Source organism: Pteropus medius, unplaced genomic scaffold, assembly GCF_902729225.1.
Source record: "Pteropus medius unplaced genomic scaffold, Ma_sr-lr_union100, whole genome shotgun sequence".
Taxonomy (NCBI): domain Eukaryota; kingdom Metazoa; phylum Chordata; class Mammalia; order Chiroptera; family Pteropodidae; genus Pteropus; species Pteropus medius.
Window position 1 is genome coordinate 1673072 of NW_024355008.1, and position 14286 is coordinate 1687357.

The 14286-nt window shown below is 34.9% G+C and overlaps 1 protein-coding gene across 3 annotated transcripts in view; it reads left to right on the forward strand.

The window, feature by feature from the left end:
- Window positions 1-672: 672 nt before the first annotated feature.
- The window catches only part of TBC1D23 (TBC1 domain family member 23), a 48540-nt gene continuing 34926 nt past the window's right edge, over window positions 673-14286 (forward strand). For 2 of the 3 annotated variants that reach the window (XM_039857054.1, XM_039857055.1), the window contains exons 1-2: window positions 673-882; window positions 12890-13001. In XM_039857054.1, coding sequence (XP_039712988.1) covers window positions 830-882; window positions 12890-13001 — 165 coding nt within the window. In that variant the 5' untranslated portion in view covers window positions 673-829. The remainder of the gene's footprint in view (window positions 883-12889; window positions 13002-14286) is intronic. The other variant, XM_039857056.1, reaches the window with a different exon arrangement.

A 14286-nucleotide genomic window follows, 5' to 3' on the forward strand; every position in this document is an offset into this window, starting at 1 on the left:
AGCCTGGAAAGGTCAAGGGGAGACAAAAGGCCGGTATTTTGGTGGTGGTAGTGTGGAGGAAGCCTAGGTGGCCATCCATGTGGAATGAAGGGGAAGTAGGGTGAGAAGGAACGTGACAGCTCTCCCTCTTGGACCTCTAAGAGTTCTAGCAACCTAAATTTGGACTTGACCTTTCAGGTTGTCAGGAAGATAGATATATTGATGAAAGTGGAGGCTAGAACATATTTCCTTTACCGTTTAGTTTTTTTTTTTTTAAACTTTTCCGTATTCACACATAAAGCATGTACCCTCCATTGGTACTTTTGACCGTACCCCACAAGGAGGGGTGGGCTTGTCATTTCTTTACATTCCACTCTTTCCTTAAACCCATTTGTTACAGTGGGAAATGACTGAAAGGTGGCTACCTTCCTACCTCCACCTTCCTCTGAAATTCCCGCCTCCCCTCCTCCCTCAACTAGTTAGGGCTCTCAAGTGAGGCTTTGTTAAGGACGACGCCAAGATGGAATGAAGACGCCAACTGGACGCCAAGAAGCGACGCTCACAGGGCGTCCCCCTAGACTTGCTCCCTCACCACGCTCCGCCCACTCCTCTTGGCCCGAGGCCCCGCGGCATCCTGGGACATGTAGTTTTTAGCTTCACCAAGTCTCCTCCCGCTTTGCTGCCTTTGGCTCTTGAGACGTCGTGACGTCGCGTTCCTCCCGTCCCTTTTCTCCTTCCTCTTTCCATCTCCAGAAGCTCAGTCCCAGGCTTCGGAGGACCTTTTACGACATTGGGTCTCAGAGTCGGTCTCGGTCCACTTTTCGGCAAAGTGACGTGGACGTCAACAGCAATGGCGGAAGGAGAAGAGGTCTTGCCACTGCCGACGTCAAGCGGTGACCGCTGGTGAGTGAAAGACCGGAGCTGATTTTTCACTGCCCCTCCATTCTTCCTTTTTAGCCCCCTGCCCATCTCTGAGGCACCAGCAGGCGCTGGCATGGAACGGGAAGACCGGCTCGACCAAGTCCAGCGCCCTGCCCCGCCCCCTCCGCTTGCCGTGCCCCGTCAGCCAGCCGGCTGCTCAAGGTGCTAAGGCTGGACTCGAAGGGAGAGGGGTGTCGTCCAGGGGCTGGGCCTCAGTTCGGTCCTCTCGCTTTGTCCACCAGTTTTCAAGATGTGCTGGAGAGAGTAGCTTCAGGGTTGGGTTTGGCCGGGGGAGTTAGAGTAGACTGGTCGGGAAGTTTCGCGGATGCAGAACTGAGGTACTAGAATACCATTTGAAGAAAAGACTACTTGAAATTGCGACAGCAACCTTTGCTTGCGGCTTCAGAGGTTGAGAGACACACCCAGGAAGGATCCCTCGGACGTGATTATTTTTTTAAGCTCAGTTTTCATTTATCGTTTTGAGTTCCAACAGTTTCCACCGTTCGTCTCTTTCACACAAGTTGTCATTTTTCTTCTTACCACTTTACTCACAGCTCGATCTTTACAACGTTGAATGCTATAGGACATTGCTCTTGCCTCTCCCAAGCATTTGCGTGCTTACCTGATTTGTGCTCGGAGTTGTGGGGTGGATCTTTAATAGTTATTTTGATAGGCTTTGGTCACCTACTGTCGTTAATTTTGGGGAAAGGCTCCTACTTTTGAAGTAGTTGATCTTCACAATACATTTTTAGAGACATCATAAAAAATAGAACCTGTAGAGGCTTGTTGAATTTTTACAGTTGGTCTAAATATATTGACCACGTGTTAGAAGTTTTACATTCCCTTGCTCAACAGATGCTTACAGTTCACTGGTAGTCTGTTTGCATGTAAATAATAAAAGGAATTTGTAAACATGGACTTTAATCCCTGAGGAAGAAATGGGAATCGCTGCAAGGGATAGATAATAAAGTAATTGAGAAATTTATGGAAATAGAGGTGTTTGAATTAGGCCTTAAAGAATGAGTATGATTTAGATCAGTGTTGCCAATGGAAGTATAATGCGAGCCATATATGTAATTTAAAATGTTCTAATAGCCATGTTAAAAACTGAAAATAAGCAAGTGAAATTAATTTAATTATTTTATTTAATCAAACATCCAACTATTATTCCAACATGTAATTATTGTCAAAAAAAACCCAATTAATTTTACATCTTGTTTTGTACCAAGTTTTTAAAATCCAATGCGCATTTTATATCTACATCTCAATTTGATCTAGCCATATTTCAAAGGTTCAATAGTCACATGTGGCTATTGACTAACATGCAGTCAGATTAACAGATGGGAATAGACTCTGAATTGAGTAATATCATGAGTAAGAACATAGGCAAGAAAACTGATATGTTTGGAGATAATGACTAGAATTTCATGAAGTTTGCTGTTTTGGAAGAATGAATTGCATCATAAAATGTAATCAGCTATTGAAAGGCAGAAGGGGAAACGTTTCTAGAGTTAAAAGTGTCTATGAGGATTTCCTTGGTTAGGAGAATTGTGAGCATGTGTCTGGTTCACAAGGTCAAGGAACATGGAGCGAATGGTTGCTAGAGGTAGCATTTGCTCTCTTTAGGGTTGCTGTATTTTTGGTGTGGCTTTCTCTTTTTGCTCTTTTTATTTTCATGAATGGAAGAACCCTGTTGTGTTCTGTGATTTCTCCTCTCCCTCCTTTCTCCTAATCTTTCTCCTTTTTCTCTACTCACTCCACTCACTGGCCTCTAGAAATGAGTCTGAATAGAGTCAGAAGGAACATTCGGATTTAGTTCAATATAGCCTTTGCTTTTAGAGTGCTTGGCGAATAAGTTGTTATGGAATGGGGAGGCTTTACTTTTTTAAAAAAGAAATGTTGTCACATTTTATTGTAACTTTTCAGATGGAAAATTTTCTGAAATGTGGTATTCATCTCACTGTCTAACCTAAACTCATCTTAGTGACTTTAGGGTCATCCAGTTTACAACTGGCAAGTGTGTAAGAATAAAACTAGGCCCTCAAGAAATTTGTGGTCTAGTTAGTGGAAGCACATTTAAGAACATCAGTTACTGTTATATAGAGTAACTGATATAAAGAGAGAGAGAGAGAGACTTTTAGGGCCTATCTAGGCAGATAGGGTAGATAGTTGCTATGTTAAATGGCACCATACAGTCATCCCTTTTTGAGATTGCTTTTTATTAGTTTTTCCCATTTTCTTTCTTTGTTGTTTTTGGTAGCTCCCAGTTTGTTCCTAATCTGTGAAACTAGGAAGCTGAATTTGTTAAAATTGTGTATACGTTTGTAAAAAGGCTTGGATTGGGGCCTGAAAATCTTTAAAGCCATTAGATGTCACTATTACTTATGTTCTGGTTTTCAGTTATATTCTAGATCCGTGCTTCTCAAATTTTAAATGTGCATTGGGTGTACCTGGGAGTCTTATTAAAATGCAGATTCTGACATAGTAGATTTGCTTGGGACCTGAGACTCTGTATATTTCTGACTGACTAGCAAATGTGTGATGGCAATTTCACTGGTTCATGGACCACATTCTAATTAGCAAGGCCCTAGATGATGTATAGTTCAGAATGAGTTGGTCAGAGGAATTTATCTCTATACTGTATACTACATATTATGTTGTATCACCGACTACAGTTTAGCTGATTGCATAATTTATTATTGCTCTTTAGATAGCAAACTTCTCAAGGGCAGTGGCTGATAGCAGGTGGCTCAGTAAATGTTTATTGTTTGAATGTATGCATGAATAAATGCAGACTTTTGTATGAAACTGTCATTTCATATAAATTTTCAGACTCTAGTGTTTTGGTGAGCTATGTAATTGCTAGTATAATGCCCACTTTTTATGGAAAGCCAAGGTTATCAGAAACTGCCTCAGCTCTCAAACTTTCTGAAACTGCAGCCATGTAAGCTCAGAGGGTGTGGAAAATTCTTGTAAAACTATTCATAGATAGTTTGAAATGATTTAAATTTAATTTTAAAAATTAATATAAACTATAGATTTTTAAAATCAAACAAATGTTAAATTATTACAGTTCAAAGATTAGTAATTATTCCTCTTGGTATTGAAGAAACCAGCCTTGGATTTGAACATAAGTTCTCATTTTCTGAGGCTCTCCTCCTGAAATAATTCCTGAAGATCTAAAGTCATGATTTAAAAAAAAAAATTTGGTATAGGCATTAATTGTACAACCGTTGGTATTCACTTTGCTTAGTTTAAAACTTTTGTACAATATTCACTTTAAAGTCATTGTTTTAATTTATTACTAAACTCATATTAATTCTAAACTTTTCTTAAAATGATAAAATACTAGTTCCTTAAAGAAGCTCCTATTTTAAACTTAAGATATGACTATGCATCATTTTGAGAATAACAGGGTCCTTTTCAAACTTTTGTGCACTTTGTGAATAATACTCTCATTGCTTCCCATTTCATAAGTATTGAAATGTGAGGAGAAATTTAAAATGTCAGTCACTTAAGGAGTAAGTGATTGCAATTTCAGACATGATATAATCAAGAAAGAAATACATTTAATATGAAAGAGAATGGAACCTGTTGTTTAAGAAGAATATTGACAGCTTGTCCTGGGAAGACTAGATATTACCTTATAAAAAAATGAAGAGAAAATGAAAATTTATTGTCCCAAATGAGGGATTTTTAAATGACAACTGTTTATAAACTATAAGCATAGGGTAAAGATTAGAAATTAAGGCTTATTTTGTTTATACTGTTTACATCAATGTTTTTATTGTAATTCAGATTTTACTGTTTATAGAAGTAATTCCTAAGTAATAATTAAATTCCAGGATTTGATTAATGAATTAACATTTATTTGTGCTCACTGCAGAGAGTTCATTTGCTTTCCCTATCAAAGTATAGTGAGGCAGTTTGGGTAGTTCTGGAGCACTGAGTTGAGTATAGTGCAGTACACAGCTAATTTACGAGTAGGTGTCTTCTGAACAGAATTGATAAAATATGCTGGCCAATCTTTGCTGCTGCTTATGTTGAAATGGACATTCATTCTACTTGTATAAACCAAAGACAGTGTACCTGCACATGTATCAAAAAGCAAAATAAAGTTTAGTAAAGCATTCATAATTCATTCAGCAAACATTAACTAAATACTAGTTATAGTCAAACTGCTAAGTAGTGTTTTAGAAAAAATTTGAAACAGACTTAAAACCAGAATTGTGCATTGTTCTGTTTTGCTTGGGCATCTCAATTTATCCATCGTTGTAGCTCTAAGTAGAATGTGTGAAGATACCTTCTGACGATATTTACTGGTTTTTTGAAATTACATACTCTAGCCGAGTAGAATAGGATTATACTGCTTGAAAAGAAGCAGTGCTTGAAGTGATTTATTTAGAGATCAAAAATTATGGGTGCAAAACAAATCAGTACCTGGTGTTAGGCTCATATGAGCCAGTTGTTTCTTGTGGAAATAGAAGAGCAGTAAATTAAGAGCCAATGAAAAGATATTTCCTGAAACTTAATGTATGTTTGTTTGTAAGGCTCTAACCTTTTGAACTGAGCTGAGAAAATGATGACTAATAAATCATTTGTTTTAAGTCTTCTTTTCCTTGATGATTAAATGCTTTAGTGTATGCTTTTGTTACAAGTAGTTGTTATATAAAACTAATTGCTATGGTGGTATTTAATAATTTCAGCAAGAAGGTATAAGAAAATACTATATATCTGCATAGAACTTTGTCCTTTATATAATGCTTATGTATACCATTTCCTGTGGCTCTTAAAAAATTCTGTGAGAATGAGCAGTTATGAATTATTGTTGTTGCCTTTTTAGCGATAAGAAGATAGGCTTAGGGTGGTTAGGTAACAAACCCAGTTAGTGAAAATCTGAAACTTAAACTCATGTCTCTTTAAGCCCTGTGCTCTTTCTAAAATTAATGACATGTATATATTTCGCATATACTTTAACAGACACCTAGAGAGAGCCCAGTGGGGGAGTGGGGAAGTAGATAAAGGTAAAGAGGGTCAAATATGTGGTGATGGAAGGAAATTTAACTTTAGTAGTGAACACAGAGTAAGTACAGTGTACATATGACATTATTGAATTGTACACTTGAAATCTATATAATTTTATTAACCAATGTCACCCCAATAAATTTCCAGACTGAGAACACAAGAGTAATATTTAATTAGAACATATAAGCAGTTACACATTGTTAATAACTGTCGGCTCAGTAAGTTTTCCGTTGTTTTTATTCAGTGATGTTGGAGAAATAAGAAGCTTGCTTTTACAATAACTCCTTTGTGGTTATATCCCCTTTAAAGAGTTTCTAGCCTTTGTTTTAAAGTATAACAATGACACATAGAAGGATGTATTTATTTCGTATAGGTAAATTATTGAGTACTAGAAATTCCTGAGCTTTATTTTTTGGATTCCATTTAAATTTAACCACTGATATGAAAATCATTGAGATACTTTTACATAATAAATCATAATTGTTGGTTGGAATCCAGGTAAAAAACCAATCTATCATGTATTTCTTTGCCAAATCGTGATCTCCATCGGTAGAGTACCCTGGGAAAGAAATGTTCAAATGTTGCAAAGTTGTTGTCACCTTATTTGCTGTTGTTCCTATATTTTCCAAAATGATAGTTTCAAGAAAACAAATGGTGGTACTGCTTTTCTCATTACATTTTGGATAAAGTGGAAATCTATAATAGAATTAGTGTGCTGTTTTATGTTGACTTACATTGTTTTCATCTAATTCTTTCACTTAGGCAAAGGATACAATCTATTTTCAGTTTCCAAGTAAACTACTGTTTTTGTGAGGTGGAGTAGGGGAAAACCTTGCTTTTTCTTTGTGCATTTAAAGTGCTGCAAAGTCACCTCATATGTATAAAAAAGAAAAATGTGTTAGGGGTTTCATTTTGAGGAAGTGTGAAAGAGGAAAGGAGTTAGAGCCCTCTTTAAAGTTCTCAGTAGAGAAGATATTCTATTTTGTAAGCAAAGTCTTATGCAAATATATTGCAACATTATACCTGTACACATATAGTAAAGTTATAAGAATTTTTCATTATCATTATTATTATTATTATTATTTTTAGCTTAGGCAAAAATTCCTGAGTTTTTTCTTAGCAGAGGAAGGAGCATAATTGGTATAATTTGATCTACGGATTATGGATCAAAATAAGTCTGAAGATTTAAAGCATCTGTTCTATTTGTAATTAAATTTAGTAGTTTACAGAACAACATTCTGTGATATCTGTCTCTTTTGCCAATTTCACAGTGCCGAAATACTGTTATCATATTGTTTTGCTTGTCAAGCCAAGAGGACTAGATTTAGCACCTTCTCTACTTGGCACAAGATCCTGGTTAAACACAAATTCTGGAGAGGATTGCATTATTTGAAAAGGGACTCCCCCCAAACTGCTTTTGATCTGATCCTGGTACAAAGGTTCACTAATTTTTTTAAGCTGGCGAATGGGGTATTTTTCCCTTTGACATTCAAATATACAACTTGTTAAAATGCTGTAACAAGTGTGTCTGACTCTGACAAAAATTCAGATACTTTCAGGATTCCACAATGATCAAATTGTGCTCTCACATGGTCATTTCTGTATGTGCCATCATACTATTTGTTAGAAAGTTTTGACAATGTGAGGTGGGCATTTAAATATGTTGCACAGTACATGTTATGGTCATTGAACTCCATCCATATCTACTATACAAGTTAATGCATAACAAAGTTGTCCTATTCCATTTATACCAAATGTCACACAGAATATTCAGGAACCAGTTAGAGGGTTTGAGTTTTCAGGTGGTAGTAATTTGTAACCAATGTACTAACAATAATAGCAGAATAAATTGGGACACTGCTTTGGTGCTGATGTCTCATCCCTGGGGCATTAAGAAATAACCAGAAATATGGTAGCACAAAATAATTCATGAAACCACAACTCAGCACTGTTGCTCACACAATCTGCTGGTGCTTACGACTAGTTAGCTGGTCATTTTTGAGTTTTAAATAATCGATCAGAGATTTGTGCCTGAGTATAGCATTTTCATGATCAACCTGGCATTTAATGGTTAATCTGTGCTTTAAGGGGTTGACATTCCAAACAAATATGAATGTACTACACTTGAGAAAGAGCTGCTCCCATCTCTATTCAGTGGGTTTTAGATAAATTTAGATATGGACTAAAACCTGAGAATAGCCAGCTAGAATGTAAACTACATGAGGGCATGGACTTTTTGTTCATTGGCTAGTATGTAGTAGGTGCTCAATACATAATTATCAAAGGTTTCAATAAATACTTCTGTCAGGGAAGGAAAGAATTCAGAGCATGGGTTAGAGAGAGGTAATCAGAATTACTGGAAACTGGAGGAGCGTTTGAAGGAGAGAGGCTAACTTTACAGAGTATGTACATAGGATGAGGATTGAGACAGATGACTAATGACTTCTTGGAACAGTTTTGATCAAGAATAAATCTTTAAAGACAGAGTACATACTCAATGTTTAAAGAGTCCTTAAACTTTTTCTGATGAAGAGTTACTTTTTTTGGTAACATTTTTAGTGAGATATAATTTGTGTATCATAAAATTGACCCATTTAAAGTGTACAGTTTAGAGGTTTTAATATTTTCAGTATTCAGAGTTAGGCAGTCAGCACTATTATCTTAGTTTAGAATATTTTCACTACTTCAGAAAGAAGCCCCATACCCATTAGCAGTCACTCTCATTCCCCTGTCACCTCAGATCCTTGGCAACCACTGGTTTACTTTCTGTCTCTGTGCATTTGTCTGTTTGAGGCATTTCACGTGAATGGAATCTTACAATATGTGGCCTTTGTGTCTGGTTTCTTTCATTTAGCATAATGTTTTGAAGGTTCATTCATGTGTTGCATGCATCAACACTTTACTCCTTTTTTATTGCTGAATGATATTCCATTGTATGAAGAGATCACATTTTATCTATCCATTCATCATGTGTTGGACATTTGAATTGTTTCTACTTTTTGGCTATGATGAATTATACTGTTATAAAAATTCATGTATGGGCTTTTTGTTGTTGCATTTTTAATGTGGTAAAGTATATATAACATGAAATTTACCATTTTAGTGTGTACAATTCAGCGACAGTAAGTACATTCACAGTGTTGTACAACTATCTTCACTATCCATTTCCAGAAATTTTCATCATCTCAAACAGAAACTCTGTACCTAATAATAACTCCCCATTCTTCTGTATTCCTAGCCACAAGTAACCTCTATCCTACTTTCTGTCTCTGAGTTTGCCTATTTCAGGTATCTAATATAAGTGGAATCATACCATATTTGCTCTTTTGTGACCGCTTTATTTCCCTTAGCATTTTTCTTCAGAGTTCACCCATGTTGTAGCATGTGTCAGAATTTCCTTCCTCTTTAAAGCTGATTAATATTTCATTGTATGTATATACCACATTTTGTTTATCCATTCTTCTATCAATGGATATGTGCATTCTTTAAACTTTTGGGGTTATTATGAGTAATGGTGCTATGAACATAAATATCTGTTTGAGTACCTGCTTTCAGTTCTTTTGGATGTATATCCAGAAGTGGAATTGCTAGATTATATGGTAATTCTGTGTTTAACTTTTAAAAGAACTGACAAGCTTTTCCACAGTGGCTGCACCATTTTACATTCCCACCAGCAATGCAGAAGGATTCTGTTTCTCCACATCCTTGCCATGTTTTTTCTGATGCTAGTCATTGTAATGGGTATAAAGTGTAATATCTTGTAGTTCATGTACAAGGTTTTGTATGGGTGTGTGTTTTGAGTTCTGTTGGATATATACCTAGGAGTAGAATTGCTGGGTCATACTCTAAGTTTATATTTCACATTTCAAGGATCTGTCAAACTAATTTCCAAAATGGCTGCATCATTTTACTTTCCTACTAGCATGTATAAGGGTTTCAGTTTCTTCACATTAATGCCAACACTTGTTATATCTTTTTTATAAATATTTGTCATCATAGTTATAATAAGCACTGCTTTGGACATGCTTGTAGCTGAATCCTTTTACTCATCTCAGTTATTGTTAGGTCAAAAAATGTAAATGTTAAAAAAGAATCCATAAATATTATTTAAATATTCAAGCAGTGCATACAGATATGGTACATATTATAAATTTACTCAAGTTGTATGACTGATTCTATGTGAGAAGTGAATGTCTCCTTCCTATCTCAATTTTATGCCTGTAATACTTAACTTTTAACAGTAATATGTATTTATTGATTACTGAATAATTCTTGAGGAAATTTGTGCTAAGAAGTGGGAAAAGATTAATGCAAGGAAAATTTAGAAAGTACCAAAATACCAAACAGTAGAGGAATAGCCAAATCAATTACTTAGCCATTAAAAATCTGATTTTTTAAGTTTTGAATGACTCAGAGAAATGTTCATAATTTTTTTGAAAGTATAAATAAGTGAATCCTGAAGAATATAAAATTATTCATTATAATCCAGTTTTGTTTTATATATATGTCTCTGTACACACACATACATACACATTTACACTCATACACATATGTGAAGAACTGAAAAGTAATTTACTGTGCTTCTTTCCACCCCCAAAACTTTGGTTATGTTCTGTCCTGAACCTTCTGAGCAAAAGAGACAATTACTTACTTTTCATATTTATTGAGTAAATGAACAAGGCCCATACTTTTGTATTTTAAGACCTGTCTGTGAATGTGCCATACATTTCTACCAACCTTGTAAGGTCAGTAAGAAGCTGACATAATCAAAGATGACTTAACCACAACCCATCCAATCATACCTCACCAGATGTTTGTTTTGCTTTTGAATGTTAGGTTTTGCTTGTTTAGAAGTAGGTGGAAACTTGGCTTGGGGCGGGGGAATTCTATTAGAGAACTCAATGCCATAGAGTTCCTCTCTCTTAATAAGAACTTGATCTTTTTATGAATTATATAACTTCACTTATTTTCAACTCTTTTTACTACTTTTACAAGCACATTTGCAATGTTGAAGTTCTGGTAACAACCTTTGAATACCTTGTTCAGAAGATAACATTACTTAGTTTGCGAGAAGTGCCTTTTACTACTTAAGGTGGAACATTTTCTGGTTTCTTGCTCATGGTTGTACTTCTGGAGACTGACTACCTTTGTGTTTCCCTTGGGGCAGCAGCAAAGAATCCAGCAGCGGCTGTATCAACAGAGGTGCGCTTGTACATTATTATGATTTAAAAAATATATTGAGGTTAGGCATTTTGTCCCAGAATACTAACTAACCAAGGATTTTGCACTGAAAAATGGAAAAATTCTAGTTCTTCGTTTATTTGGTAAAAGAATTTCATCTCGTTAAATTGTTTTCACATTATTTACACATTTAATTATTAAAAATGTATTTATTAATCAGAAATTCCATTAAAATTTTTTTTTCTTGTTATAAACAATCCTTCAAATTCTAAAGGCTGTCATGTAATTTTTGGCCAGAATAGAACAGATAAACCCCAGTCTTTATCAACTATAGACCTCAAGTCTCAGCAGTAGACTCAAAATCTCCCTCACTTTCCTGTCCAACACTTTGGAGACTGGTATAGCAAGAGAACAAAAACTATTCTTAAATGATTACTATTTATCTTTTTGTTCATATGAATTTATAGTTACTTTGTTAAGAAAGCTTTCAAATTTAATCAGTACTTTTTTGTTGTGTATTGTTGTGTATGATTCCTAAATGATTACATTTCATTTAATTTCTTTAGGAGGGCAACACTTTAGGAAATTTATACATTTAAATTATTATTCTTAGAATCATATCACTAGGAGAGGTTTGCGTTACCTTATTGAGAGAATGGAATGGGAGTAATTTTATTTTTTTCAAAACCACAAAAATGACAAAATCCTAGTTTCCTGATTCTAGTGGGGTGCTCTGCCTTTCAAGCTGCTTCAAGGAATTTTAGAAATTGTCTGCCCAAGTTAGGAATTTTTATTTAAACAGATTTCTTTTGTATACTAAAATTGTAAGCAGTGATTGAAACTTCAGCTTTAGAGAATTTTGAAGGGATTAGTTATTAGTTTCCTGACTAAAAGAATTCATACTTTTGCTAAAGTTTTAAAAATTATTTTAACCATATGCAAAAATAAATTTATTTCGTACTTTATCTCCTTAAACATAGTAGACTGAAGACAACTGCTTGTCTGTTTACTTGGTAATTTACTTGATGTGGAATTGTATTGCTTTAATATATTATACAGTGATGCCATTAGAACCTTTTTTATTCCTCTAATATTAACTGACTTACTGTAAGCCACCCACTGCTCTAGGCATATCTCTGTATAATTAGGTACTGAATATTCTCATGCTGCAGTGATTTGAATTTGTGGCTGAATTTTATGGTTTCTCCTTCTTGCCACTGTTTAGCATAATGTTAAGAGTGTAAATTCTGGAACCAGACTGTTAAATTTGAATTCTAGCTCTACTATTTACTAGGTATGTGACCACAAGCTACATAACCCCTCTTTGCCTCAATTTTTGCATCTGTAAACTGGGGCTCATGATGTAACTTTATTTCATAGGGTTGTTGTGAGAATTATAAAAAAAACAAGTGAAATGTTTGGAAAGTGCCTGGCACAAAGTTAGTGCTATATTATTGGTTATTACTACTACCATGAATACTTCTATTACTATGACTTCTCAGTGCTGTCAGCCTGCTTACTCTGTCTTCTCTTTTTAAACTTCATTTATCATAGAACACAGGTAACTAAGCTTGTTAGAACTAAATGCAAATTAAGGGTAAATTGAGTGTATGAAACCTGAGATTTCCTTCCAAGAAAACAAAATGCTGTTTTGGCATTACATTATGACTGCTGAGAACCTTTTTATCTTTGATACAACCTTTAACAGGCCATGCTTATAAGTAAATCTTGAATTAGAAAAAATGAGTAGAATTTATCTCACTAAATAGAACTTGTTTTTTAGGGAAAAAGATCTTGAAGAAGCTCTGGAAGCAGGAGGTTGTGATCTTGAAACTTTGAGAAATATAATTCAAGGGAGACCACTGCCAGCTGATCTGAGGGCCAAAGTTTGGAAGGTAACTAGAAACTAAAATTAAATGTAACCACTTAAGAATAATACTTGAGAATTTTTATTTTCAGTTGTCTTATTGCAGAAGACTTTGTTGTTCTATGAGCATGCCACATCTAGAAAATTTATCGAACAGAGCAGCTTACTAAAAGGTCCATTTCTGTGCTCTTTGGTGTATTTAATAACTTAGGTTTTGAAAGGCAATGTTTTCTTTTGTAGCCATTAGAAATGATGTTTATGAAGATTATTTAATGAAATGAGAAAATGCAGCCATTGAGTGTATAATTGCAGATATGGAATGATCTCAGCTATATTGAAAAATGAGGCGAAGGAAATAATAGGTCTCTGGGTATTGGAATAACAGGAGATTTTCTTTTGCTTTATTTTTCTCTTTGACTCTTCTCCAGTGCATGTGTATTATCATTTTTTAATTTTAAATTAAGGTTTTGATATGACTGCAATGGAACTACTTATCTTTGTTGAAACATATATAAGCAAAGGATAAGATAAAGATCACCTGTTATTTAACACATAATAATGACTTGGTGTATATTTTTTTACTTTTTTCCCCTTTGCATATATATATGTAACAAATAGAATTATAACTGTACTTAGCATTCTGAATGTTTTATTAGAGAAATTTAAAATACATATAAACGTAGAGAGACTTGTATAGTGAACCTCCATTTACCCATCACTCAGCTTTAACTGTTAACATTTGGCCTATCTTGTTTGATTAGTACTCCTTCCTTTCTTCCCCACACCATCCACTGGATTATTTTAAAGTAAATCCTTGGTAGTACACTAAAACACTTTAGTATGAAAGTCTAAAAAAGTTAAATCTAAAATATAATATTGCTATACTTGAAAGAATAGTAATTCCTTAATGTATACTCATGTGGCTGAAGGGACAAAGGAGTTCTCTGGGGTTTCTTTTATAAGGGCACTAATTCCATTTGTGAAGGCTCAACCATCATGACTTAATCACCTCCCAAAGACCCCCCCATTTCCAGATACCATCACATTGGGGATTAGGTTTCAGCATATGTTTGGGGGCAAGGGAGGGGGACGGAAACACACACATTCAGTTTATGGCACTGATGTTTGCTTGAAATAAACTTACATATTTAATTATGTAAATATCGTATAATTCCTTTTATTTACTGGATTGAAATGAAGTAATACAATTTAATGTAGGAGGATTTAAAATAATTGTGTTGGTTCATTGTGATACGACTTCAGGCTCAGCATTTGGTGGAGTGTAGATGCATTACTTTGCAATCTTTGAAGTA